The sequence below is a fragment of the Oryzias latipes genome, chromosome 10 (assembly GCF_053564925.1).
Source record: "Oryzias latipes strain Hd-rR chromosome 10, Olatipes_Hd-rR_3.1".
Lineage (NCBI taxonomy): Eukaryota > Metazoa > Chordata > Actinopteri > Beloniformes > Adrianichthyidae > Oryzias > Oryzias latipes.
In genome coordinates, this window is record NC_136246.1 from 15822666 (window position 1) to 15849446 (window position 26781).

General features: G+C 37.9%; 1 protein-coding gene across 4 annotated transcripts in view; it reads right to left on the minus strand.

Annotated features, from left to right (window-relative positions):
• Positions 1–6383: 6383 nt before the first annotated feature.
• Positions 6384–26781, minus strand: part of mid2 (midline 2) — a 181003-nt gene continuing 160605 nt past the window's right edge. For all 4 annotated transcript variants that reach the window (XM_078954094.1, XM_023959096.2, XM_023959097.2 and 1 more), the window contains 2 exons: positions 11129–11336; positions 6384–10985 (listed from right to left, as the gene is read on the minus strand). In XM_078954094.1, the coding sequence (XP_078810220.1) occupies positions 10562–10985; positions 11129–11336 (632 nt within the window). In that variant the 3' untranslated portion in view covers positions 6384–10561. The remainder of the gene's footprint in view (positions 10986–11128; positions 11337–26781) is intronic.

Sequence of the window (26781 nt, forward strand, 5' to 3'; positions counted from 1 at the left end):
TGTCATCCGGAAAGAGGAAAGACGGTAAAGAGACTTGGTGGTGGAATGAGGAAGTACAGGAATGCGTCCAGAGGAAGAGGTTGGCTAAAAGGAAGTGGGATGTAGAAAGGACTGAGGAAGGTAGACATGAGTACAAGGAAGCGCAGCGTAGAGTGAAGAGAGAGGTGGCAAAGGCCAAACAGAAGGCTTACGATGAGCTATATGACAGGTTAGACACAAAGGAAGGAGAGAAGGACTTGTACAGGCTAGCCAGACAGAGAGACAGAGATGGGAAGGACGTGCAACAGATAAGGGTGATTAAGGACAGAGATGGAAAGGTGCTAACAACCCAAGAGAGTGTACAGAAAAGATGGAAGGAGTATTCTGAGGAGCTGATGAACGTGGAAAATGACAGGGAATGAAGGGAGGAAGATGTGGTTGTTGTGGAGCAGGAAGTAGCAGAGATTGGAAAGGATGAGGTTAGGAAGGCTCTGAAAAGGATGAAGAGCGGAAAGGCCGTTGGTCCTGATGACGTACCTGTGGAGGTATGGAAGTGCTTAGGAGAGACAGCAGTGGAATTTCTAACAAGGTTGTTCAATAGGATTTTAGAGAGTGAGAAGATGCCTGAGGAATGGAGGAGAAGCGTTCTGGTTCCGATCTTTAAGAACAAGGGTGACACGCAGAACTGCAGCAACTATAGAGGAATAAAGTTGATGAGCCACACAATGAAGCTGTGGGAAAGAGTAGTGGAAGCCAGGCTTAGGAAGAAGGTGGAGATTTGTGAGCAGCAGTATGGTTTCATGCCCCGTAAGAGCACCACTGATGCCATTTTTGCTTTGAGAATGTTGATGGAAAAGTACAGAGAAGGTCAGAAGGAGCTGCATTGTGTGTTCGTAGATTTAGAGAAGGCGTATGACAGGGTGCCGAGGGAGGAGCTGTGGTACTGTATGAGGTCGTCTGGAGTGGCAGAGAAGTATGTCAGAGTAGTTCAGGACATGTATGAGAGAAGTATGACGGTGGTGAGATGTGCTGTAGGTCAGACAGAGGAGTTCAAGGTGGAGGTGGGACTACACCAAGGATCAGCTTTGAGTCCTTTTTTGTTTGCTATGCTGATGGACAGGCTGACAGATGAGGTAAGACAGGAATCTCCCTGGACAATGATGTTTGCGGATGACATTGTAATTTGCAGTGAGAGTAGAGAGCAGGTGGAGGAACAGCTAGAGAGGTGGAGGTTTGCTCTGGAAAGAAGAGGCATGAAGGTCAGTCGTAGTAAGACAGAATACATGTGTCTGAACGAGAGGGATCAAGGTAGAAGCGTTAGGTTACAGGGGGCTGAGGTGAAGAAGGTGCAGGAGTTTAAGTACTTGGGGTCAACAGTTCAGTGTGATGGGGAGTGTGGAAAAGAGGTGAAGAGGCGAGTGCAGGCAGGTTGGAGCGGTTGGAGGAAAGTGTCAGGAGTGTTGTGTGACAGAAGAGTGCCAGCAAGACTCAAAGGAAAGGTGTACAAGACAGTGGTGAGACCAGCTCTGCTCTATGGGTTAGAGACGGTAGCAGTGAGACAGAGACAAGAGGCTGAGATGGAGGTAGCGGAGATGAAGATGTTGAGGTTCTCCTTAGGAGTGACCAGGTTAGACAGGATAAGGAACGAGTACATCAGAGGGACGGCTCATGTTGCCTGTGTTAGCGACAAAGTCAGAGAAGCCAGACTGAGATGGTTTGGACATGTTCAGAGGAGGGATAGTGGATATATTGGTAGAAGGATGTTGGAGATGGAGCTGCCTGGCAGGAGGGCAAGAGGACGGCCAAAGAGGAGATACATGGATGTCTTAACAGAGGACATGAAGTTGGCTAATGTTAGGGCAGAAGATGTCCATGATAGAGTGAGGTGGAAAAGGATGATTCGCTGTGGCGACCCCTGATGGGAAAAGCCGAAAGAGAAAGAAGTCATGGTAGGGAGAACACGTCAATGTAAGGGTGGGGTCATCTAAGATAGCACAAGGGTTAAGCTGTGAAACACTTCCTAGGTGTTTGCATTTCCATAAAAGCAGAAATTCGACATTCTGATAGAAATGCAGCAGAACAAAGGGGAAGACGTGGCTGCACAATTGTATTGACTGTTTGCTGAGCACCTTCACTCACTCAACTTGCTAGTCATACAGCCTTTGGCATTTACATCCAAACCACTGCAGGATCTACTATCACAGTCACTTTACAACAAACTGTCTTAGTAAAATGCTCACTGTCATATACATTGCTTTAAACAAAGTTCAAATTGTCTTTGAGTTGTTTAAGTTTTTTTGTGATATAACAAAACAAAGTAAGAAAATTAAATCCCCAATGATTTATTTAAACAATTCAAACAAACAGATGTCTGTTGAAATAACTTAATTCATGAAAATAATCTTTTTCGTGTCACTTTAATGCATTTTCTTTGTGTGGACCAGAAAGGCTAAAAATCAGTTGATGAATGTGATCAATGTTTTAGTTTTGAAACATTACTTCTTCATACTTACAAAAACATGTTTTTGTGTGTTTGTTGACCTTTTGTCAAATTAATTCAAGACAGGTCATTAAACAAACTCATCGGTGTGTCAGTGAGCCTATAAAGCTGATTTAAATCATTGGTGTTACAGATGTTGTAAATGTATCAGACAGATTTAGTAGTAGTAATTGGTGAAGATAAAGGCATTGATATAGATGTTTTAGAATTAAAACATTTTTTGTCACAAAACGGCTGTTTGCTGGGGTGCACTCAGACTGAAAATTTGTTCCAAATTGTCAGGGAAAACAAACTCTCGGTCACTTTAAACGAACCAAATGGGTCCAGTCTGAATACACCCTAAGATTGAGAATAACAGAACCTAGACATCTACAGATGTATTTATTTTTTCTTTAAGGAGAGACAATTTTTCTCCAGCATCGTGTTAAATCTCAATTTCATTGTTATATGCTATGCTTTGTGTGGACCAGAAAGGCCAAAAATCATATATATATCTATATATATATATACATATATATATCTATATATCTATATATCTATATATCTATATCTATCTATCTATCTATCTATCTATCTATCTATCTATCTATCTATCTATCTATCTATCTATCTATCTATCTATCTATCTATCTATCTATCTATCTATCTATCTATCTATATATATATATATATATATATATATAAAATACATATATATGTGTGTGTGTGTGTGTGTGTGTGTATGCACATAGTATTAAAGCATACAAAGAGTCTAATTCTCTGAAGAATGTTTCAAAACAAAGGTTAAGTACCTGGAAATGAAGCAGAGGAAGAAAAAAACAACAACCTCAAAATCATACATTTAAAACCACCCACATAGAAGTGGGCTACAGAGAAAACAGGTTCAGGACTGAGAACTCCCACTCGCAGTGTCACACTCTCCCGTGTGAGAGCAGATTAGCCCTCTGAACCAGCCAGATTTAAATTAACTGGCTGCCTTTCTGCAAGGCAGATGGCAGCAAAATCATCACCCTGCATGAGTATCACTGCACACGGGGCAGGTGTGAGGGCTGGAGCAGGAGCGGTTGTGTGGCAGTGATACGGTGCCAGATTCTCAGCTCATTACATCCAGCTGTGGGCTTGTAGCGGCGACAGAGCCGCAGCAAGCCCCGACACATCTCTGACACACAGATGGGAGCTCACAATGGATGACAAATGTGTCAGGATTTTTTTCAAGGAGGTTGGATTAAGTGAATGCAAATCACGTCTTTCAGTACTGTGGGAAAAGTGACGCTTTATTGCAAACATGGAAGTCTTGATTTGCATTAACTCCACTTTGGTGTTGCGGGTTTAAAAAAACAAACTGTGTGTACTGTTGAATATATCTTTAAAGACCCACTCCAATGAAAATTGTTTTAGGTGTCTTTAACATGTTCTTGCGGCATCTTTCTTATAATGGAGGACATAAAAAAAATAAAAATAATAATAATTATATATATATATACATATGTCAAGCCATATGGTGACTTCCATATGGCTTCAGGACTGAGAGTCCTGAGTCGGCCCCTGATACGATGAAAAAGAAAGTAAACCTCAAGGTAGCTCAGATTGATGTGGTGATAGAAAATTGATCACTGCTACAAGTATTAATATGCTAAGTTTTTACTCCTCTGAACCCTCTCTGTCTTTGTAATTAGAAAACGGTTTTAAGCCACATTAGCAGCTTTGGTGACAAATGGCTTAATGAGTTACACGGGGGGTTCTAATTAGACCACAATTAGAAAGGTAATTAGGGGTTGCTTCAGTAACTTGGATGCTAGCTGGTGAAAGGCATGAAGAAGCAGATGGAGAGGATCTGCAGTCTTTTTTTTAACTGCCTGCTAATTATTTGAACATTTAATGGAAATTCACAGCTTCAAACTTACTTGTCAATCATTTTGGTGTTATCCGGTGTAGGTACCATAACCGTTCAGCCTGGAACTTCCGTTCCGGGTCCTGGGACTAATGCTGACATCACATTATGTGATTGTCTGTCCGTTGGTCCGATGATGTGTCAGATAGTGATTGGTCTGGACAAATAACAATACTACCATAGAAGAAAATATTATGAAGTCTGTTGTAAACAAACGTGCCTTTATTATTGTTATAATCATTATTAAATTCATGTTCGCTTATAGTTTTTTTAATCCGTGCGCCAGTGCTTTAGTATTGGCAGAACGGACCCGAAAGAACAACATTTAGCCGTGCTAACAACTTTTTCAGCAATGGCTAAACTTAAACTGGAATAACAAGCGGATTGTGGCAAAATCTCTTTACAAAAATTACAAAGAATATTGTCAGACACAATTTATGAGGGAAAATAACTTTAGGTTACAAAAGGGAACGTGAAACGAAAATTTGTAGAGAGTTTGTCCAAGTGGGGTTACCGTAGTGTGACGTTACCTTCAGTTGAAAGGACCCCGAACGGTAGTTGCAGGCTGAACGGTTATGGTACCTGCACCGGCAAAAATCCAGCACAACTGTAGGGATTGTCTTTTGTGTAGGAACATCAAAAAGTATATTACTCATGTGTTAACACATGATAGGCTAGAAGAGGGGTCTGCAACACAAAATGAGCCATCTGGGTATAATTCCCACTGATCAAAACCTTGAAGGAGCCACAAAGTCTTATTTCACCCATTTATGTGATAATGCCTAGTATTTGTAATGTTTTTTTTCTTCAAAATATATAGAAATGATGTCTTAAATTATATCTTTGTTTGACACAATGAAAATTTGTAATTTCTCTAGTTAGTTTTATACAGAGGCTATTCCTTTCAAAATAAAATATGTGTTTTGTCTCATAGGGTCATCCCACTTAAGGTAACATACTCTTAAAGAGTAACGCATTAGTGTGCTGTTATTCTTTTCCCTGCTTACCACAGCTGTGAACCTGAACATGAACTTTAGGACTTCATTGGCTTATGATTCAATAGAAATAGTATATAAAGAATACAAAAAATTGATTTTCTTAACAACTCCCCTCTGTTTAGCTAATAAATATTGTTGAGGAGCATAAAACAACAGTTCAAATGTGATACACAGTCACTGTGCATTTTGCGCATATTGCACGGATAAAAAAATTGGTCATACGTGAATATACGTGGAAAAATACTATGACCTATGACCTACTATGACCATCACACACATTCACACACCAGTGGAGTCACGTTGGAAGCTCAGTTTGCAGACCTCTGGGCTAAAAGTCTAAAAAAAAAAAGTTAATTTAATTTGAGCCATTAATTTAAACTAACAAAAAAATTAATTATCATAATTTGTGAGACAGAACCACAAAAAAAACCATTCATTTAAAAACCTGTATTCTGTCATTTGTTGCATGCTGTGTGCTGAATCTTCTGTGTTTGACATGCAGAAGGAAGACCTAAGCTTCATTGTAACATCACTATTAATAACGTTTCTGGGGCTTTCCCCTTGGCCAAATCCTCTTTCGTTTATCAGATTTTTTTAAATCAAGAATTCATTTTAACTGTTTCTCTGATTGTTTATATATATAAAAAAACGTAAATGCTCTCGTCTGCAGCCTCTTAGTTTTTGTTGCAGTTATTCCACATCCATCAGACACCAGATATTTCCTTAAATGTGACCAAAAGAAGACATCTTTTATTCCTTTTTCCCTTTTTATAAGCAAGTTTTAATGTCAGCACTATTCACTTTTGTAAATCGTTTGGCCCTGGGATATCAGAGTGTTAAGTGTGACCCCTCATTGCAGGGCAGTTGTTCAGAGTTGGAACGTGGATCGTATAACAAGGAACTCGAGCCATTAACAACAGATGGAGCTAATTCTCAAGAAAAAGACACATTGACGTTTGTGTGATCCTTATGAACCCTAAATGGTTAAAGGGATGCAGACAAACTGAGTCAGAACTCTTTGCAGTCAGATCTTTTATTGGACTTCACATAAATAACATTGGTTCATATATATTTTGTTTATTATACAACTTTATATAATATATATTTCCTCCCTATGATTTACATTCCTCTCTGACTAAAGTAATTTTTATATCTCTGGAAACGGAAAGCATTACATGAAGACAAAACTGCTCTGATTGCTCCGTTATTCAAGGTCCCAGTGCCAAAAAAGGAGAGGAAAACTTTTTTGTTCGGTTGTTAAAAACAAAAAAAACCTAAATCCCCCAAATTACCCAACAAAAAAAAAAGAAAAATGAGAGGAATCTATTGCATTTTCTCTAGGATTTCAACACTGCACTACAAGGAGGGGGTAGCTTTTGAAAATCTTTGTAAATTTTACTATACTGACTTGTGACACAAAAACAGGAGTACGGATATGCACGGAAATGACATTTTTTCATTGTAAAATAAAAATAATTAAAAAAAGAGACTGATGATAGTTTTTGCCTTGATAAGACAGCTCATCAGCTCGTCAAGATAAGGAGAGAGTTATGAACCGGCAGCAAGGTCGCGTCATCATGCAGCGACCCAGCCAAGAACACGCGCGGATAAGTCGAGTCTGTCAGTCCAGATCGCAAATCAACCCACGGGGGCGTTCAGGGTCTGTGACTGACATTACTCAACAAGATGATGAGATATACCCAAAGCCAGGTGATATGACTCATGATGAGTGACCTTTGACCTGTTGATTATTGTAAAATGCGCCTCAATCGCGTCGAGGTCACGGATGCTGATGTTGGAAGATGAAACGGGCAGATTTTTACTTTGATGGGATTTTTGCGATGCAGGAAAGAAAATTCGATCCAGGCTTGTGCTTTAATTGAAGTATTTCTTATGATTTTTTCAAGCCAATCCTATTACAACCTGCCAGAAAAATAAATATTTTTACAAGAGTCAACACTGACAACATGCATGGTGATGAGACAGGACATGTTTCAGCTCAAATTCAAAGGTCTGAACTATTTTTTTTTCCTTAAACCCACCCTTCATCATCACTCAACGTGAAAACTTTTCCTGCAAAGTCATCTTTAAAATCTGCATTCGCAACAATATACATCACACATTTGATTGTCTGAATCAGCGTTGCTACCTGAAGATCAGCCGTCCACCTGCACCAGGCCGAGAAATCCAAACACTAAGAAAATAAAAGCTCCAGCCAGAGAATGATGGCAGGAAAAATAAAGAAGGAAAAGGAAATTTAGGTCAGGCAGTTGTGGGTAAAATGTTCAGCCAGACAAAGAAATATTTGACAGAGGAAGTTGAATTTCCCTGGGATTTCACAATGTGTCATGCATCGATCTCCACCTGAACAGAACGTGACGTGTGTGTGTGAGCAAAACAGTGTTGTTGACAGTGTGAAACACATTAAATCAACTCATAACTCTGCTCATCCCTGAAAAGTTACAGTTTTCAGTTCTTATCATAATAAAATGAAAAAATCTCTAACTTTTTTTTATTTACAATTCAAGCTGCTGAAAAATGTGGTGAGGAGGGAAAGTCCGTGGCTGTGTTTATAACAAAATAAAAAATAACTTTTACACTGAAAATTGTAGTTTTTTTATGTTCCAAAGTGCTTTTGAGGGACTACTGTCTTTCAATGTCTTTACTATTTCCAGACATGGCTAATTTGGGAATATTCCCCCAAATAAAGATGAAAGCGTAGAAAGTGAACACAAGCAGCAGTAGATTTGTCGCTTGCCCTCCCCATCACTGCCCTGTCACTTGGTTTCATCTACTTCACCACACACTAGGAGAAATAGTGCTAATTCAAAAGTGCATCATGAACATGGTGCCATCAATACCAAAAGTACATTGTTTTTTTTCTGCCATAAATAACACATTTGTTCTAAATAAATCAGTTTATACACTCGGAGTATCCGCATGATGCCAACTCTCCCCATGTGAACATCTGAGGCCACATTAATACTCCCTGGAAGTTGCAAGTGGGACCCAGCGGGTCAAATCTCTGACCAAGGAGACTAAAGTCATAGATGGACACGGAAAGATACAACACATGCACAGCAACAACAGGATATTTATAAACCCACTTCTCAACCAGCATCTGAGTCATCTGCAAGTTTTAATAATTGTGTGGGTTCGAATAGGAACTGGATTCCTAATGTACACTTACAAATGAGAAAGCCATGCCAATTATTCCACCTCCATTTACCCTGTTAGACAGGATGCAAGAACTCTGATCAAAAGAGACATCCCAAAATCAGAGTTTTCTCTCTGCTTCACATCACATAATAACTTTAAAGTATATATATTCAAGGTGTTGACACTGATTTCTTCAATTTTCCACCTCAGTTTTAGCTTTCTTATTGCTATTTTAAAGGATGGGATGTTGGAAAATTATGTTTTTTGTGTGAAATGGGTTTTTATGTGAACATGGTGTTTTAGAGGTGCTGATTTTATTCTAGACATTAGTTTTAACCTAAATATTAGTTTTGGCCCCATTAGTGGACAGTTCTAAGATAAAACTTTTGTTGTGGGTAAATAAAATTCCACCACTGAGGTAAGAAAAGATTTCTGAAAAAGCATCGCAACTAACTTTATTTCTATGGTAATTTTAAATCAGTAATACCGCATTTTCTTCACTATAAGGGACACATAAAAGTCTTAATTTTCTTCGACAAACGATAGCGCCTTGTAATCCCGAGTGTTCTATATATGGATTATTCTAGTTGTGCTTTCTGATGTCGATTTTGAGAGGTACACCGCACTCCATCTTAATGCCAGTTGTTTTCTTTAGTAGCAAACAAGGTTGGGAGTTACAGGAATTGTGAATAGGTCAACGTCGCTAAAGTGTTGCATTTCACAAACAAGTTTTGAAGTTACATAAAGTCTGACTGCCTAACAGAAGATCTCTAAATCTTGTCGCCCTTAATGCGCCTTATAATTAAATTTGCCTTTTATATGCTATAAAAATTCAAAAACTTCCATTCGATGAAAGTGGGCCTTATAATCTGGTTCTTCCTTTAGTGTGAAAAATACAGTAAATTAGGATTTATTTGCCTGTGTGCTTGTGGTTAATTTATGAATTGCACCTTTTTATTCTGTTTTTTGGTCAACCTATGCATTAAAATGCATCCTTATTTGTAAACACCTCAGCTTTTCAGGCAACATACCAACTCAGGATAGATATGTGTTTTTATTTTTTTTTTTTATTTCCAACTCTTCCTGTAACTCCAGCTGCCTTAACAGTTTTCGGAATTAGCTAATTGAAACTCAAACTTTTTGCTTTGTTGATCACTGACACTTTTCCTAAAAAGATATTGCTTTACAAATATTTTTTGATTTTCAAGAGGAAAATCTGGCTTCCTGTCAGCATTCTACTTATGCAAAGATAATTTAAATTACAAGTTACATTTCCTGAACCTTTTTTTCAGTACAAACTTAATCGTAAAAGATAAAGAATTGTAATAGCAGCAAAGGATGTGATTTATTGAGCTTTAATGGAAGTGAAAAAAAGAGGTATGAATTTGAAAAACAGCTGACCTTGATGTTTTTTTTATTTTTATAAAATAATGAGTAAACAGATGACAGAGTGGTTTACGTTTCTCATTTTACGGTTTTCTGTTATTCAAAAAAAGCCTCATCCATTTGTATTTTCTGTCATGTTATTAAAGCCAATTTGGTTTTTGTTCAAACTTGCTGCTGAAACTTGAGTGACAGAAATGCATCAATAAAAAAAACGTCAGTAGTTAGTGAGGCAGCAGCTCCATCTGCATCTATGCCGAGTAATTTCTGTTAAAAAAAGTGTATTTGATTGAAACTTTCAGTTTGTGTCACAGAACTATAAACAGGAAATGCTCAACATGAAGAGTTTTACCTTTGGTCTTCTGCCTGTGGGTCAAATCAGCTGCAACCTCACATAAAAAAGGAGGACCTGAAATGGTCCAACTCTATCAATTTGCAGCCTCAGGGGACTTTAACACACTGATGTTCTGAGTTAATGGATATGTGGAAGTCTGAATGGCTTCAAAGAAATATGAGACTAACGTTTTTCCAGACCCGTGTGCATATTTCCAACACTCTTTGCCACAGCAGCTTGTTCACTCGTGAGGATCTGAGCCAAGCTCTGTCCCGCTGTCATCCTCCGGTAGCTCAACCTCTGAGTCTCCGCGCCGGTCAGTGACAGGTTTTCATCCCTGTCAAATACGGCGATTCTTGCCGGCACAGGCCCATTTGCTGCTGTTGGTGCTCTTGAAGATCTGAGGCCACCCCATCGACAAAATCAGGGACGGGAAGACCTGAGAGGATCATGACGGATTTGTTCCAGATCATAAACGTGGGTACGACCGGCAGGAGGAAGGAGATTTCAAAGGTGTGGATGTGCTGGGAATTCATGGCGTCATGAAAGGACAGGGAGTTGTTGTCGTAGTCCAGCAGGACACCCAGCCGCCGCAGCTGCAGGCTGGCCTCCACCAGCATCTCCTTCCCATCGTGCCGAACCATAAAGTTGTTGTTGCAGCGGGAGAATACCCATGAAGACGAGTTCTTGCCGTTCCATTCATTTTTTGCTGCTGACTTATAAGCCACGCCTATTGCGTACCTGTGCGGAAAAAACGTTTTGAAGTTGGAAAGGTTACAGAATGTTTACAATACACACATGACATGAGACATTCATTTGTATGACAGCAGTGATTTAAATCTCCCCAAACAACCTGCGTGCAGATTCATAGATGGGTCTCTTACCACGTTGACGCTCCCAGCAACACCTCCCAGTAGTGGCAACCGCTGTCAATGAAGACGTTTCCGGCAGCTCCGTAGGAGCCGGTGCCGCCAAAGCGCTCCGGGGTGTGACTCTTCTTCAGCGAGCTCTCATCCTTCTCCATGGTCAGGCAGTCGTTGGACAGACGGAGCTTCTTGTGAGCTGTTTTTGGGTCTAATTTGAATGGTTGACCTATAGACGAAAAGAAACACGTCTGGGAAAAATTTTCCTAGAATTTTTCAGTCTCTAAACATTTAGAGTTTGAGGAAACAACATTATTATTACAACTGCAAGCAGCGTTGTGTGGCCCTCCGCGCTACCTGCTCTCACCCTCGCAGCCCCCTCCTGACCCGCCATCACTGATGGGGCCGGAGTGGGCTGATTACTGTATTAAAAAAATGCAAAATTTGTTGATAATTAATTCTTCATAATGCATAATTCTTCATACGATACGATCTATATCTTTTAAAGAGATGATATTGAAGTTCTTCTTTGTGGATTTCAAAGAGTTTAAACATATGAATTAAAATAAAATAGAATTTTCTGTCAATTATTTGATGTAGTAGGCTTTACAGGGAGAAAATAGAGGTGAATCCATGGATAAAAGAAAATCTACTGCATGAAACCTTTTATTTGCTTTTGAATGTAGCATTATACTCCAGTGTGACTTATATATATATATATATATATATATATATATATATATATATATAGGGCTGCACAATATGAGGAAAACTCACAATTTGCAATATTAATGATTAATTGAGATGACGATATAACTTGCGATACATGAAAAAAAGGCATAACCCAAAATATCATTTCCATTTCACTGCAACAATTTAACTGAAATGAGACTCAACATAACTTATAACTTAGTTATAACTTATATATAACTAATACTCCAAATGACCCTAGTCATAAAAGCGATTTATTCTCCGAAAAATACAGAAAATAAAAAGTAAAAACACAGCAATGCTTAAAGTATCTTTATACCCGATGACCTACAACTTGTCCAAACTCATAATACTGTATGGTGTAAGATTTTAAAAGGGTTTGCTCCACAAAGTTTGTGCTTTACGACCTTTACTTGTATGTTATATGCTTGCCTTTTCAGCTTATATCACAGAGAAGAGTCACATGGAAAATGAGAGAAGGTACCCCGAGATTGTAGGAAAAAGGACCAAAGAATAAGCATAAAAACCACAGAGAAACTTGCAGACACAGACAGAAGAGGAAACTGCCTGGAATACAGGCATGAGAGACTGCACTTCAAAGCTTCACACCACCTTTGGTGGAAACATTTCATCATAGCAGTGGAAGTCTGCCAGCAGTTTTTCCTCTCTTCCTCCAATGGGCAGAATTTGAAATTAGCTGATGGAAGTAGCCATCATCTACACCACAGGAGTAGCTGAAGCTATTCAAAACCAACAACTCACTTTACAACGGCACCAAGGAGTTTTGGCGTAATGAGTGAAAGATTGAGGTGGCAAAACTAGGTGAGTTGAGGAGAAAAAGGGACGAAGGAGTTAGGAGGAGGATAGAAGTTGAGAGGATACTCAGCAAGCAGCAGATCCCCTCTCTCTATCTGAATGTGTGTGTGTGTGTGTGTGTGACGTCAGGTTCTTGTATTTTGAGTTCTGATGTGTTTATTACAACTTTGAAGTGAGATTTGTGGTTCATGGCTCAAATAGATTTTTTTAAGATTCACTTCAAATTTTTAGCATGAGTGGAAAGGGGTGTCTGGTTAGTGTTGAAATAAGCTTGTTATAAAAACTGTCCTTCTAATCCACCAAAACCAGAATGTGTGTGTCTGTGTATGTGGGGCTTCTCAAAAGTCAGCCACATCCCTCCCAGACCTGACATTTAACTCTGACACCTCTCATCTCATCTCTCAGCCTCTCTGAGTCTCCCATGGCTTAATGAGGAACACAATGAGGACCCTAACTCCTCCCTCCTCCATATCTGCCCTTCCCTTCATCTCTCTTTCACTCTTCCACTCTCCATCCTCTCCCACCTCTCACGCAGCCCTCTCCAATAATATGCGCGGGTGAATGTGCGCTACGGCGTGCGGATATGAGACGATGAGGCAAATGTGCTGCTGGCAGCCAATTACATTAATGCGCTCTCTTCTTTGAACTGCTTATCGCTGCCAGCGCAGCCATTTCCAAACACTGGGGCTCTGTCATGCCTTTCCTGGGGATGACTCCTGAGAGGCTCCGGCCGGGGCCGCAAAGTCGGAGGAGACGCACGTGACAACAGAGACACTTGCGTGGCAACAACCACAGCCGACGCCAACTCAACAAACGGCCAAAAGGAGACATGCTCAGAAGGGCTGTTGGATTCTTGAAACTGGAGAAAGACGAGCTTTAGCTGCAGATGCAACTGGCCAAATGGCGGATGCATAAACAGGGGACATGAATTTGCATCTGGCAAGGTCAGAGCACTTTGTTATGGTGTCAAATCAGACTCCACACAAACTGGATCCTGGACTGTGTCTCCGTTTGATTATCTACACACTCACTACAGCCTGATGAAAGTTCAACTTCGTGCTGGAGGGGAGGCACTGAGTCATGCACTTTTCATTAGCAGGAGGAAGACAGGAATCCGCCTGAACTGACAAATGTACATTTCCCGACACTTCAAAACAAAATAGAAAATGCAGGAATCAACCGAAACACACAAATTAGATGTATGTGGATGAGGATTTTTGTTTTGATAAATCACTTTCCACATGATCTGATTAACAACTTAAGATTGACAGTCACTTTGATCAAAATCCTTTTCTGTTAATTAAGAGAAGCTAAATGAGAGTTTGACAAAATAATTACTGACTACCCCACTATACAGGTGATATATGTAGGATTTTTAGATATATTGTATTTTTCTTTCCTTGACTTTGCAAAAAAATGGGGGTGTGGCCTAATCATAATAAAACTATCCCACTGCATTATTTTAACAACAACAATGCTTGTTAATTCAGCCTATTGGTTCTTTCTCTAGATACCTGGATTCAGAATGACAACATATCTAGCTAAGAAGACAATGACCAGTTATCGAGTGGCTGTTTATTTTTCAGAGCAGAGAAGAAGAAAAAAAACATTGATAGATAGGTCAACTGAAGTTAAAGTGTGCAACAAGATACTTACCAGATTATAAGGCGCACCGTCAATGAATGGCCTATTTTCGAATTTATGTCACATGTAAAGCGCATTGTACTGTAGAGATGAGGCAAAAGAATCAGAGATAAGTCTGTCAGTCAGTCAGGCTTGATTAACTCTAGAGCTTCTTTGTGACACGCTCCAGTAGCAATGTTAGCTGCAGCACTGTATTAAAATCTGTAACTCCCAACCTTGTTTGCAACACATAAGAAAGACTAATACCACTAATCATTACTGTGACTACGCTAACTTCCAAACTTCTTTGCAACACCTAATAAAATGCAGTCCAACACTGCTACACGTTGGCCGCGTTAGCGCATTTTCAATAACTCTTAACTATATTTGTAACTCATTAAAAAAAAAAAAATCAGACTGAAGTTTTGACTCTCAAAATTACCGTAGCCAGAATTAACCCATAAAAAGGTGCTCCAGGATTAAAGAGCGGACTGTCAATTATTTGAAACAATGAAAACTTTTAAGTGCGCCTCGTAGAGCGGGAAATCCGGCACCTAAACTTCTTAAAGGGATTTTTTTCTTAAATTAATGTTTTTGGTGGAAATAAAGTAGAGCATTAGCTCAGCTTCAAGGCTAATTCATCAATGTCTACAATATCTTTGCCAATGTTTCATCAATCTCACGTTTTATTTCATGACGTTGTTCGGATGTTCTTCTAGCTTTGGTTGGATTTAAATTTACAGTGAGTGTGCTGTGTCTACTAGCACATGAATCTGACATTTCCAAACTAAATTTTAAACATGTTTTCATTTATGGAGCCTAAAAAAACATATATCTTCTTCAGCAGCTTCAAACTGTTTGAAAGAAATTAAAGGTTTTGGATAAAACAAACAAACAAACAAACGAAGAAAAGGGGTGGATTTAGAATGTATGCTGACTGTATCTTCTTTACTCAGTTCCTATGATGAGCCCATCTCCACTGCAGTAATTCAGTAGTAATTAGAAGTATCTCCAACTGTCTTCAGAGATGATAATAGCTCCCCGCTAGACTGCCTCGGAGCTGTGCATTGTTACAGACTTGGAAGTCTTAAATGGGAACTTGTAAAAAACATAAAAGAAACAGCAGCCAGGAAAGAGGAAAAAAGGATAAAAGGGACCACTGTGGGAGGAACGAGGAACAAGCATGATGTGTAATTCCGTTCCATTTTGGTCCTGCTGGGTCCCCGCTAAAATTTTGCAATGGGACATCATCTAGGACTGGGTAATTGACTATATTTCTACTGTGTCAGTTTCTTGCCTCGCTTTCTTTGCAAAACGAGTAGAATAAGCTGCTCCTAACAGGATCAAGATGGAAAAAGAGCAATTTCCCAGAATAATTACTTCACCAGGATAGCAGTATTAAACCGACTGTCTCTTATAGTCTAACATGACTTTGCACAGACTTTTACATAGGTGCCAACCATCCAAATCCTTCTTCTCTGTTTGCATCTTTGGCATTCTGCCACTTAACTGGGAGCAGACTGCTCTCTTTTGACTGATATACAAGTTTACGCTTTAAAAAAAAAAAAAAAAAAAAAAAAATATATATATATATATATATATATATATATATATATATATATATATATATATATATATATATATATATATATACAGTATGTAGATGAATAATTCAGTGACGTATTGACTGATAGATGAAGATTAAACAAACTTAGTGTCAGTGGACAAAGATCTCATCCTGTTTTCTGCAAAACAGGTTGGGAGTTAAAAAAAAAATATATATATAAAACAAAACAAAACAAAATTATATAAACACCAGTCCAAAAGGGAGTGAGAAGAAGAAAAATCTTATAAACTCTCACCCCCCTTTACCTTAAGCCCTTACTTTCCCACCATCAAAGTCCAGGGCCATACCCAAGTGTATATGTACATATATACATGTAATTTTCATTTCCAAACAACATGCAAATGAATAACAAAACGTATTGTCAAAGTATGCAGATTTATAAATGCTGACATTCTGTATTTTTTTGTATTTGCTCATATTTATCCATGATCATCTTTCTGTATCTATATTTAAATTATTTTATGTTTGGACATTGTTTCAAGCTTTCACTGGTTCTGTTCCACAACTTCACTCCACAAATTGAAACACAGAATCTCTTTTTATTTGTACGTGCTTTATGTATGACAAATTTATCTTTTTCCCTAAAATTGTATTTTTCCTCTCTTGTGATAAATAACCTTTGGATATTCGTCGGTAATAAATTGTTTTTGGCCTTGAATATTATTTGAGCGGTACAATACTCTACTAGATCGTAAAATTTGAGTAATTTTGATTCTATGAATAATCTATTTGTGTGCTCAAGGTAACTGACTTTGTGAATGATTCGTATTGCTCTCTTCTGAAGTATTGAAAGTGAATGTAATGTTGTTTTATAGTTGTTCCCCCAAACCTCTAGACAATAAGAAAAATATGGTAAAACTAATGTACAGTATAACATGCGGAGTGATTTGTGGTCCAGAACCAGTTTAGCTTTATTTAAGACAGAAATACTTCTGGATAGTTTAGCTTGTATGTAGCTACTATGTGCTTTCCAGGTAAGTTTGTCATCAATTATGACCCCAAGAAATTTATTTTCATAAATTCTTTCAAGCTTCACCCCATTTATGTGCATGTCAATGTTACTATTTTTACCCTTATGGTGACCAAATAACATCATTTTTGTTTTACTTAAATTTAGTGAAAGCTTATTTACATCAAACCACAGCTTCACTTTTTCCAACTCCTTCTTAACAATTTCAATGAGTTGCTGCAAATCATCCCCATCACAAAACACATTTGTATCATCAGCAAATAGAACTAGCCGTAATTTGTTAGAAACCTGAAATAAATCATTTATATATAAAATAAACAATATTGGTCCCAGAACCGACCCCTGAGGGACACCACAAACAATGTCCAAACATTGGGAACAAGCACCTTCAACCTTTACAAACTGCTTTCTGTTGCTCAAATAGCTTCTGATCCAGTCTAGCACTAACCCCCTAATGCCATACCGTTCCAATTTATTAATTAACATACCGTGGTTAATTGTTTATGTGTGGTAAAAAGACAAAGACAGAGGTCTTGATCTTTTTCAGCTTTACTCAATAAAAACTTGCATCCATCCATCCATTTTCTAAACCTGCTTAATCCCTTTCAGGGTCACTGGGTTGCTGGAGCCTATCCCAGCCACTGCCAGGCAGGGTATACCCTGGATGATTCACCAGTCCATTACAGCACCACACACTACTACACACCAGAAAAAACCTCAGCATTCAAAATGTTATAGATCTGTTTTCAGTCTCGTTGCATTTTTCATATTCAGAAAGGGATAGTTGTTGCTGTTGCATTAAGTAAGTTTTAATTCTAGTTTTATTTACCTTTCTGTTTTTGCTTTTTTTTTTTTAGTAGCAAGGGTACTTGCTTGTCTTTGTAAGGTTAGATCAAATCAATGTTTTCAGTTAGACCCTACTGTCCTTTCATTGTAAGTAACGCACATAAATAACTGATGGCTGCAAGAAACAACTAAATATTGGCCTTAAAACCTACATTTTTGACTACCTCTGGCTTGTGATATTAGACGTAAAGTTATGTTTCTGTCTTTTAGGTTTGTGCTTCCTATTTATGGATAAAGAAATGAAAAAACAGAGGTCCCTTAAAGAAAGACAAATATTAACTTCAGGCCTCTTTTTGTTAATATGTTGTATAAGTCTTAATTTTGCAAAATATGTTATATGGTGCAGTTTAATAGTAACTGACACACCGGATTTTGAAATGCATTTAAAAACGCGCTAAGCGTGAGATCTTGAACACACTTAACCCTTAGTGTTCACAATGGAAAAGCACAGAGGGGTGTCTTCTTATTTTGTATTGTTTACAAGCACACATCCGCCACCTACAGTTGGAAGAGGCCTAGTGCAAAATGTCAAAGCGGTGCAGATCTCCTGAACCTTGCTCCAGGCTTTTTCTTTCACAGCTCTATTCCACAGACTTGATCATAGAATTCCGGACCCAAATTTTAATTTCTCCTATATGATCAATTTTCAAACACTTGGTACTTCCTTGAATTAAAAGGGATGCTATCCACACGTCACTATCAAATCTGAGTACCTGATTGGTCAATTTTCCCCATGGTTTAATCTTCAATGAACACGCAATGGACACGTGTTTGGTACGTAGAGACCAAAGACGGTCGTAAAAACTTGTATAGCTATGCATGAACGCGAGACTTTTAAATGCGGAAGCCCGAAATGTGCATTTACAGGCGTTTACATAGACTTTTCCTTGGAAGTGGTCACTTGAACGCGCGTCACGGGTGTTATCAATATAACGTAAGCCTTCTTTAGAGCAGATTAGTCAAACACCATCAGTCTTTGGATGAGATAGGTTGTGTATGGATGGTAGTACCAAATTTTCCGCACTATAAAGCACACTTAAAAGCATTAATGTTTTTAAAAAAAAATGGCAGTGAGCAGTATGATCTAGAGCACTTTATACATGGATTAATTCAGGTTGTGTTTACTGATGTTAAAGGGATTTTCAGAATTACGTGTTACTTACATAGTTCTAGTTCTAGAGTTCCCATGAATGCAGTTAATAAAGTCTGACTGACTGATGGACTAATCTCTGACTTTTTTGTCGCATCTAATGCGGTTTGTAGTTCAGTGCACTTTATATTTGACATAAATTCGAAAATAGACAATTCATTAACTGTGCACCAATAGTGTGGAAAATACGGTAGATCACAAGATCTTAAAAAGAAGCCTAAGTCTCTAAAAAAAAAACATTCACAGCAATTTTATGCAGAAGAAATGACAAACTTTAGAAATTAGTAATCTCTTAAAATTCAATATGAAAATGAAAGGTTTGTAAAAATGTTCAAACCACAAATTACTGCATCCTCATAATAGCGTACACAAAGCCAGGATGTAGCTTCTTTATTCCTTCTCCATCTTCATCCATTTTAGTTGTTTTTGTTAATCTGACAAGCATCCCAGCTGGAATCAAACCATTCAATCCTGCATCATTATTTACTTTTGTACCCTGAGCCTAACCTCCTCCTCTTCCCTCATATCCCCTCCATCTCCCACTGTTTACTTGAGGGGCTGCATGGCAGCTTGAGGGCTGTCATCAGAGATGCATGCTGGGTAAATATTATTGTAAGTCCTTTAACAGAGAGAGCGTTGTGTACCCATTGGGCACTTTGACAGCAGATATTTTCAGCTTGGATTTTAGCTGCTTATCTAACAGTGACTTGGTACTGACAGAATGCACGCTGTAAATGTACACACAGAGTCCCTGCAGGAGCTGTCTGCACATTCAGGATGTCCACAACTCTTTTCAGACAAAATGACAAAATAAATATGAACAAAACAGTTCGTGTTGTCAGCTGCTTAGCTGCCTAAAGCAAGGCCTGCCTTCACATTTATCTTCTGTGAGGAAGAGGTACACTTTGTTGTTACGACTTGTGCTTTATATATATATATATAAAAAGTGAGGTTTACACTTAAGAACAGGTGTGGGCTTTTGGAACAGCTAGATGTCTAACATATGACCATATGACCATATGAACAGAAAGGCGTAAGATCTGGTAAATGTTTCAGTAAAAGAGTTAGATTAGACTAAATAAAATTGGAATAGTCTTACATGGATGAGATGATCCCTAAAAGTCCTTTAAATGTTCTTTGTAGCGCTGTGTCTGGCAATACAATACGTATCACAATGCAAATGTCACAATAAGATGTACATGTATATTCTGATATGTCCAAAGACTGCACCAAAGACAATATATCACAATTTTTTGAAAGAGTAATCTGCATTTTTACATGGTACTGGTAGTTCTGCCCTGCATTATTCCGAGAAGGGAAAAATAACAAAAATAAAATCTGTTGATCTTTTCATTATTTTCGCAATGGAAAAAGGAAAAATATTATGAAGTTCAGGAAGAGAACGATTAGTTTCTCCTCCTTGTTGGTTTTGGCTCCTTCCATTGATCACGTCATAAACATGACACGGGCCAAAGCTAAGTTCCTGATTGGTTGACGCGAGGCGTCTTCTTTGCCAGAGATCAGACATTTAAACTCTCATTGCACCGGCCAAAACAGCAGGCCTGACACGGGACCTTTGATTATGTATGTACATAGACTTAACATTGAAACTGGGCACCCCTGATCCACCGATCTTGTTGGGTGTGAACACAGCATTAGTATGTGCGGAATTATAGTAAATTAGTAAATAGTAATTATAGTATTACACTCTATCTGCATATCTGGGACTTCTGTCTGTAAAGGCTGTCAATAATCCAGATCATGACACCACAAGATTCTGTGTTGGATCTAGAAGACAAGTATTTAAGTATTTTCTTCAGATTAGAACTCATAAAGTGTCCAGAATGCTACTGTTTGAAAGCATCTACAGTTCTCTATATTTCCCCTGGCCTCTCTGGCAGACTGACAAAGTCTGCATGTATGAATGTTCTTGCTCACATGGCTACAAATCTGAATCGGTTTGAATCAAACCTGTGAACGTTTATTTCTATTTTAATTATTTTTAATACAGAAAATAATCGTTTTTAATAAAAATAATAGTAACAGTGAATTATTTTTTTAATTTTTGCACTTTATTCAAACACTGTTAAATACGGAAATAAATCTGCACCACAAAAAAAAAAAAAAACAAACAAAAAAAAAAACCTTCTGAACAGGAAACTAATGTTTCTTTCACTTTAACTAATTCCTCGACAGTTTAACTGCCTAAAAAGCTTTGGGTGTCTGATTCCTTTGGGCTCTCCACACCTTGCAAAGAGCTATCTGGTGTCTATTTTTTATTCACACAACACGTTGGCTCCCACTCTCAGTTTGTCACTTTCCATCCACTCTCTTATTCCTTCCATCTTTCTCCTCGTAGCCTTCGGTCAAGCTGAAACCTGCGAACAGTTCACTCTGACTTGGAGCCAAAAAAGATCACGCACAAGCATACATGCATGGATGTGCGCTCCCTTCTTTATCATGCTTAATTCATATGTTTTTCAGGGGGTTGTGAGCTCCTTCACATGTTCGCTGAGAGCACACCTTTGAAGCGAAGCATTAGAGTTTCTGTTCGCTTTTAGCAACACAGAGTTCAATGAGCAGTTGCCTTAAAGTGACCTAAAAAGCTTGGGAAAGCATCAAGGCATGGTCTACACTGTTGTCCCAGCAACTGAACTGCACATGATGGGATGTGGAGCCATTACCGGATCTATCATTGCATTCAAGATACAAGAAAACCTTTATTTACACAAATATTTTTTTCTTTATAGGGAAAGCTATATTTGTTGATAGAAGCAATTTAAATTTTAATTTCCAAAAATATATTTATCTAAGTAAATCCTTTTAGTGTTATTGCTGTCATGTAATTGTAGAACAAGAGCTGAACGCAGATTGGACATTGGAAATTTGTCTTCTCCTTTGATCTATTTGATATGTCCATAAAGTTTTATGTTGAATGCTCTTCCTAAAACTGCCCTCTGCTTTTACCCGGCTTGGGACAGGCATCAGCAGGACACTGGCTTGTGCCCTGTTGTGGTTGCATTTATCTTCTGTTTGTACTTCCATCCTGTTCTTGTCTGTTTCATTTTCATATTTGTTTGCTTGTTTTTGTTTTTTTCGTGGATTATGTTTTTGCTATAATTTTAAATGTCTTTACTTTTACCATGGATTTTTGCTGCCCATCCCATTATGGGGGGGGGGGGGGTCGCAGCATTTAGAGGGGACATTGCCCCCACCCCTGTCCATGCCTACATTCAACCTTGAAAGTTCCACATTTATAGTGTAAAGACACTATGAACCAGCAAAAAAACAAACAAATGCATTAAAAAAAGAAACTTTAACACAGACACATCCATCCACAATATGAATAATTTTCCAGGATAAAAGAAAAATAAATCTCAACTGAGAAAATACAAAGGGGAGCTATTTTTTATTTAGCACAGAAAAACTAAATCCTGAATAAATGCAATAAATAATTGTGCCTTGTGATTGACTTGTGGTCCCATAATATTATGAATCTCACATACTTTACATTTTGTTGCTAGGAAATATTGGACAATAGCTCATCCAATACTACAATTTAGGGTTTTGCTCTATTGTGCAGCATTACAGTGTATACTTGGGAGTTCTACTTTTAAAAAGACTGGGATGTGATAATGTGTGGCTTTCCAGGATCTGTTGGTGCTTCATGTCACAAAATTCTTTGCTTTGCAAAGCTCTCCTTGAAAAATGATGAGCTTAGGCTAAAAGCTTCCTGGGCTGCTCATCCTGAGCAAACGAGGCAGCTAATCCTTCCACTCTAGTAACAGATAGAAAAAAAACATTGCAGCTCCAAAGCTTGCCATTACAAACCCCGCACAGCCGCACAGCACAGAGGGGAAAAAAATAATAGGCTTCTCAAAGAAAGATATTTGTGATCAGTTTTTTTTGTGACCCATTTTAATCCAAACATGACTCGCCTTCTCCAGGACGGATGAGCAAGGCTCTTTAATCTGGGAATCCATTCATCTGACAAAACAAAGAAGGCTGGGAAGGAAGAGAAGAGGCAAAGACATGTGGGAGATTGAAATAAACAAATAAGGAAAACAGGAACCAAATGTAAAAAAAAAACAAAAAAACTTCTATGAATGGAATTAAGCATCTCGCAAGGAACAGAGACACAAAACATTCACATGCATACGATATTTCAGATATCAAGCTTTTCTAGCTAAAGTATTATTCTGGCTATGGTGTTTACAAGTAGTAAAGACACAGGAAAATTCCCAGTTTATGATAAAAAAAATAAAATCATGAATCCAACATGAGTGGTGTGATCCCTAGATTTGATTTACATCTTCAAATCTGGTCCTGACCAGAAATAAAGCACAGCTGCAGTCCATTCTGGATTTTAAACTTTAACCAAGAGATTTAAAGTAAATAACAATAAATAATGTACAAATTTCTCATTAAATAATCAGAAAATATGGTATGCACTCCTGTACTAATGAAGTCTTTCTTAGTTTTTTCTGAATTAAATTGTATTATTACACCTATTTAATCCCAAGTGAGACACTAACTGGATTAGATGATTGAGCAAACAGGTTCATATGATACGGATTCAGGGTAAGATGTTGCCAGTTGGTACGGATGGTAAGAGTCGAGCAGCCTACTTTAAATATTGTTGCAAAAAGTTTAAGTAAACTCTTAAGATCAGGCAAGTCTGCTCTATTTTTGCTTTAAATAGCAACACCCGTATAAATTTCTGTTAACTTTACTGTCTGAATTAAAAAAATAACTGAAACCCTTCTGAGGAGGCAGGTTTTGACTATTTTCTATAGTAAAAAATATACTGAAATCTGCAAAAACAACAACAGAGAAACCACAGATTCTGTTCACATTAGCTTGCTCACACTAATCAAATGTAATCACTTTAAGAGTTTTTTTTAAAAGTGTAAATGGAAAAATGCACAGGAGATTTCAAACACTTCACTGCGGCATTTTTGCACACACAGTTGCAGACTCATCTGAGTGGCTCTGCTGAAAACTTCCTCAAAGCGTTATCCTCATTCTGCTCTCATATCTTTGCAGACAGACCTTCAAAGTGCAAAGAAGGCGCACCAGTCGTAACTTAGCAGCCTTTGCAAAAGCAGCTTATGGCCCATGTGTCATTCCAACTTTGAGCAAGCTTTTTTTTTTAGTTATTAAAGAAGACGTGACTTTTACTGACAGAAAGAGACATAAACTACACTGAAGTCAACTGGAAGTCAAACATATGAATACTGCTACAGAAAAGGAAGCTAGCAGAGTATCACAGCAGGCTTTGTTGCTATTGCAAAGTTGTTTAGATTAATACTATCTCTTTTTGTTTTCTATCCTCATAGCAATGTTAAAACACAAATTAGGATAGGAGATTTATTATCAAAAGATGCATTAGAAAAAGTGTTTGGGTCAGCTGGTGTTTACTAGCCTAGACTTAATATTTATTTTCATAAAAATGAAATGAAAATTGCTTCTTTTTTTAACCATTTAACACCAGAGCTGTCCTGATGCGAAGAAACACCAGTTTTCATCACGTCAAACACTTCTCTGTAATTTGTTGCCCGTCAGCTGATTTTATCAGCTTCAAAATACATTGGAAACAATTGCATAAAAGGTTGAAGAGTTACGGTAGTCTAAAGCACGTCGACGCTAGCAACCAAAATAAAATAAAAAATCTTCATGGTCTATTCTTGTCATGTCACATGAGATCCACTCTGTTGAGCTGAAGACAGCATTGTACATTTTGGCAGAGTTTTTATTCAATCACATTTCAGATAGCTTGCTTTGTCAGGTTCTATGAAATCTACCCGTGCTCAGAATCCACAAAGCCAACTGTGTGTTGTAAGCCAGCAGATGGACAACTATGATAGACAATCATAATGGAGGTGTTCTATAAGAATCGTGATAGTGAGTGTTTGTCAAGATTTGCAGCTGGCTTTGATTTATCAAAGGAAACCCTCGCCATGCTTTAAATTAACATCAATGATCCTATTACAGTAATAGAACTGTATTAAAGGCACACTCATGTTTTTGAAAAAAATTAAGGTGTTTAGATGAACCTTATATTGTGGAAAATGTATAACAATAATTTATATCTATAAATATACAAACATTTTTTTTCTCTTTCATCCTACGAGCAAAGATGATACCTTGTTCTACGTCTAGATTACCTGGTTAAGAAAAAATCATATTTTTAAAATTTATTGACCTTTTTTTTTAACAGTAAAACTTCCCACTGCCCTGCTTGTTCAGTGTGAACACATGGGCTAAAAATGTCTGTCTGTTTCTATGATTTCAGTGAAAACATCTATTTTCCTTCACAGTTTAAAAAAAAAATTGTGCAGTGTGTTCCTCTATTTTCCCGTTAGGACTTGCTTGAAAAGATTGCTAAATGTTTCAGAGAAACTCTCCAGCATTGACATTTCTTCTCTTTGCTGTGTTTTTAGGCTTTAAGTGAAAGTTGTGCGGTCAATAATGACAGAAAAATAAAACACAAATTTGAAAGTTTATAGCTTTTCAAGTATAAATGACACATCAGGACAAATGCAAGTGGAAAAAAAGATGAAATATTTGTCAGAAGTAGATCCTCCCCTGGCAGATCTGCACATGCATATATTACCAAGCTTAAGGGAGTCAGTGCCAGTTTATCCAAACCGCCAGAGTCTGACTCTTAAGCACAGCAAGGAGGAGTTCTCAAGTACTTTCAAGCTTCTTTGCATTTTGTCTACTATTTAAGAGCGATTTTAAGAGTAAAAAAAAAAAAAAATCAAATGACAAGCTGCCATGAACATACACAAATTATCTACATAGTTTGGACTCGTTTCTCTGTCAAACCAGAGGACAGAGTTCATAAACGGCGAGGGTGAACGTTTCTGACTAAAGTTTTATTACTTTACATGACCATTTGTATTTGATACATTCATTTTTGTGACCCCTATCTCATTAGTATGATGCAGACATTCCTTAAACTCCAATGTATATAATTTGGTCCATTTTTTTGCCCTGTGGTGCATTTATCATTCCACTATAGAGACAGTAGAAAGGCTTTTGATGCTCATTTCAAAATGGCTGCTTCAATGAAATCTCAAAAAACAGTGTTGGTGGGAAAACTTTCAGAAGGTTAAAGCGAGACTGACGCATCTATTGTTATTCTTTTTTTTTAAATGACTACTTGCTGTATTGAACACAGTTAGAACATGTTAAAATGTGTGGATCAAAGTTAATTCTATTAAAAAACACACATATTCCTGAAAATTTAATTTTTTTGTCAACTCTTTGATGTAGTGAGCTTTACAGGGTTATAATGTCATTTTGTTCAAACATCTTTGCAGGTTGATTCTAAAAAATAAAATAAAATAAAAATAAATTCCACTTAAAAGTAGGACACTTTTGTGTCAGTTTGTAAAAGAACAGATAAAGTCTGGTTTCAAACATCTGAAAGAAGATTTTTATTTTTATACTCATCCATTACCTTTTTTCCTCTCCTTCACCTGGTGCTCCTGCATTTCTGTGTTAATCTTAAAGCTTCACAGCTCAGATGCTGACGGCGGACAAACCGTCCTCAGAAGATTGATGGTGGGGCTTGTGCCAGAAATGCTGCAGGTTGAATACTTTCAAGGTCTGCAGCAACGCCAGTGAGTCCACTCACACATCCCCACTCAGTGGAGGCTGACAGGTGAGTGGGAGTGGAAAATAAGACAAGCTCTCCCGTGGCCTGTTTGCTGGATCCTTACACAAGCTCTTTTCAAATGAACTGCGGAAGCAGAAGCCCAGATGACCTGATGTATTTCCTGTAAGATGCCGGCTTTCTCCTTCTTCAAAGAGAAGCTTTCTCGCTTTTGTAAGATACCTGAAAATCCGTCTGCCAGCTGTTCTTGGCTTATGCATCAGGGTTGGACTCATAGGAAGAAATCCAGAAATAGGATTTTAATTGC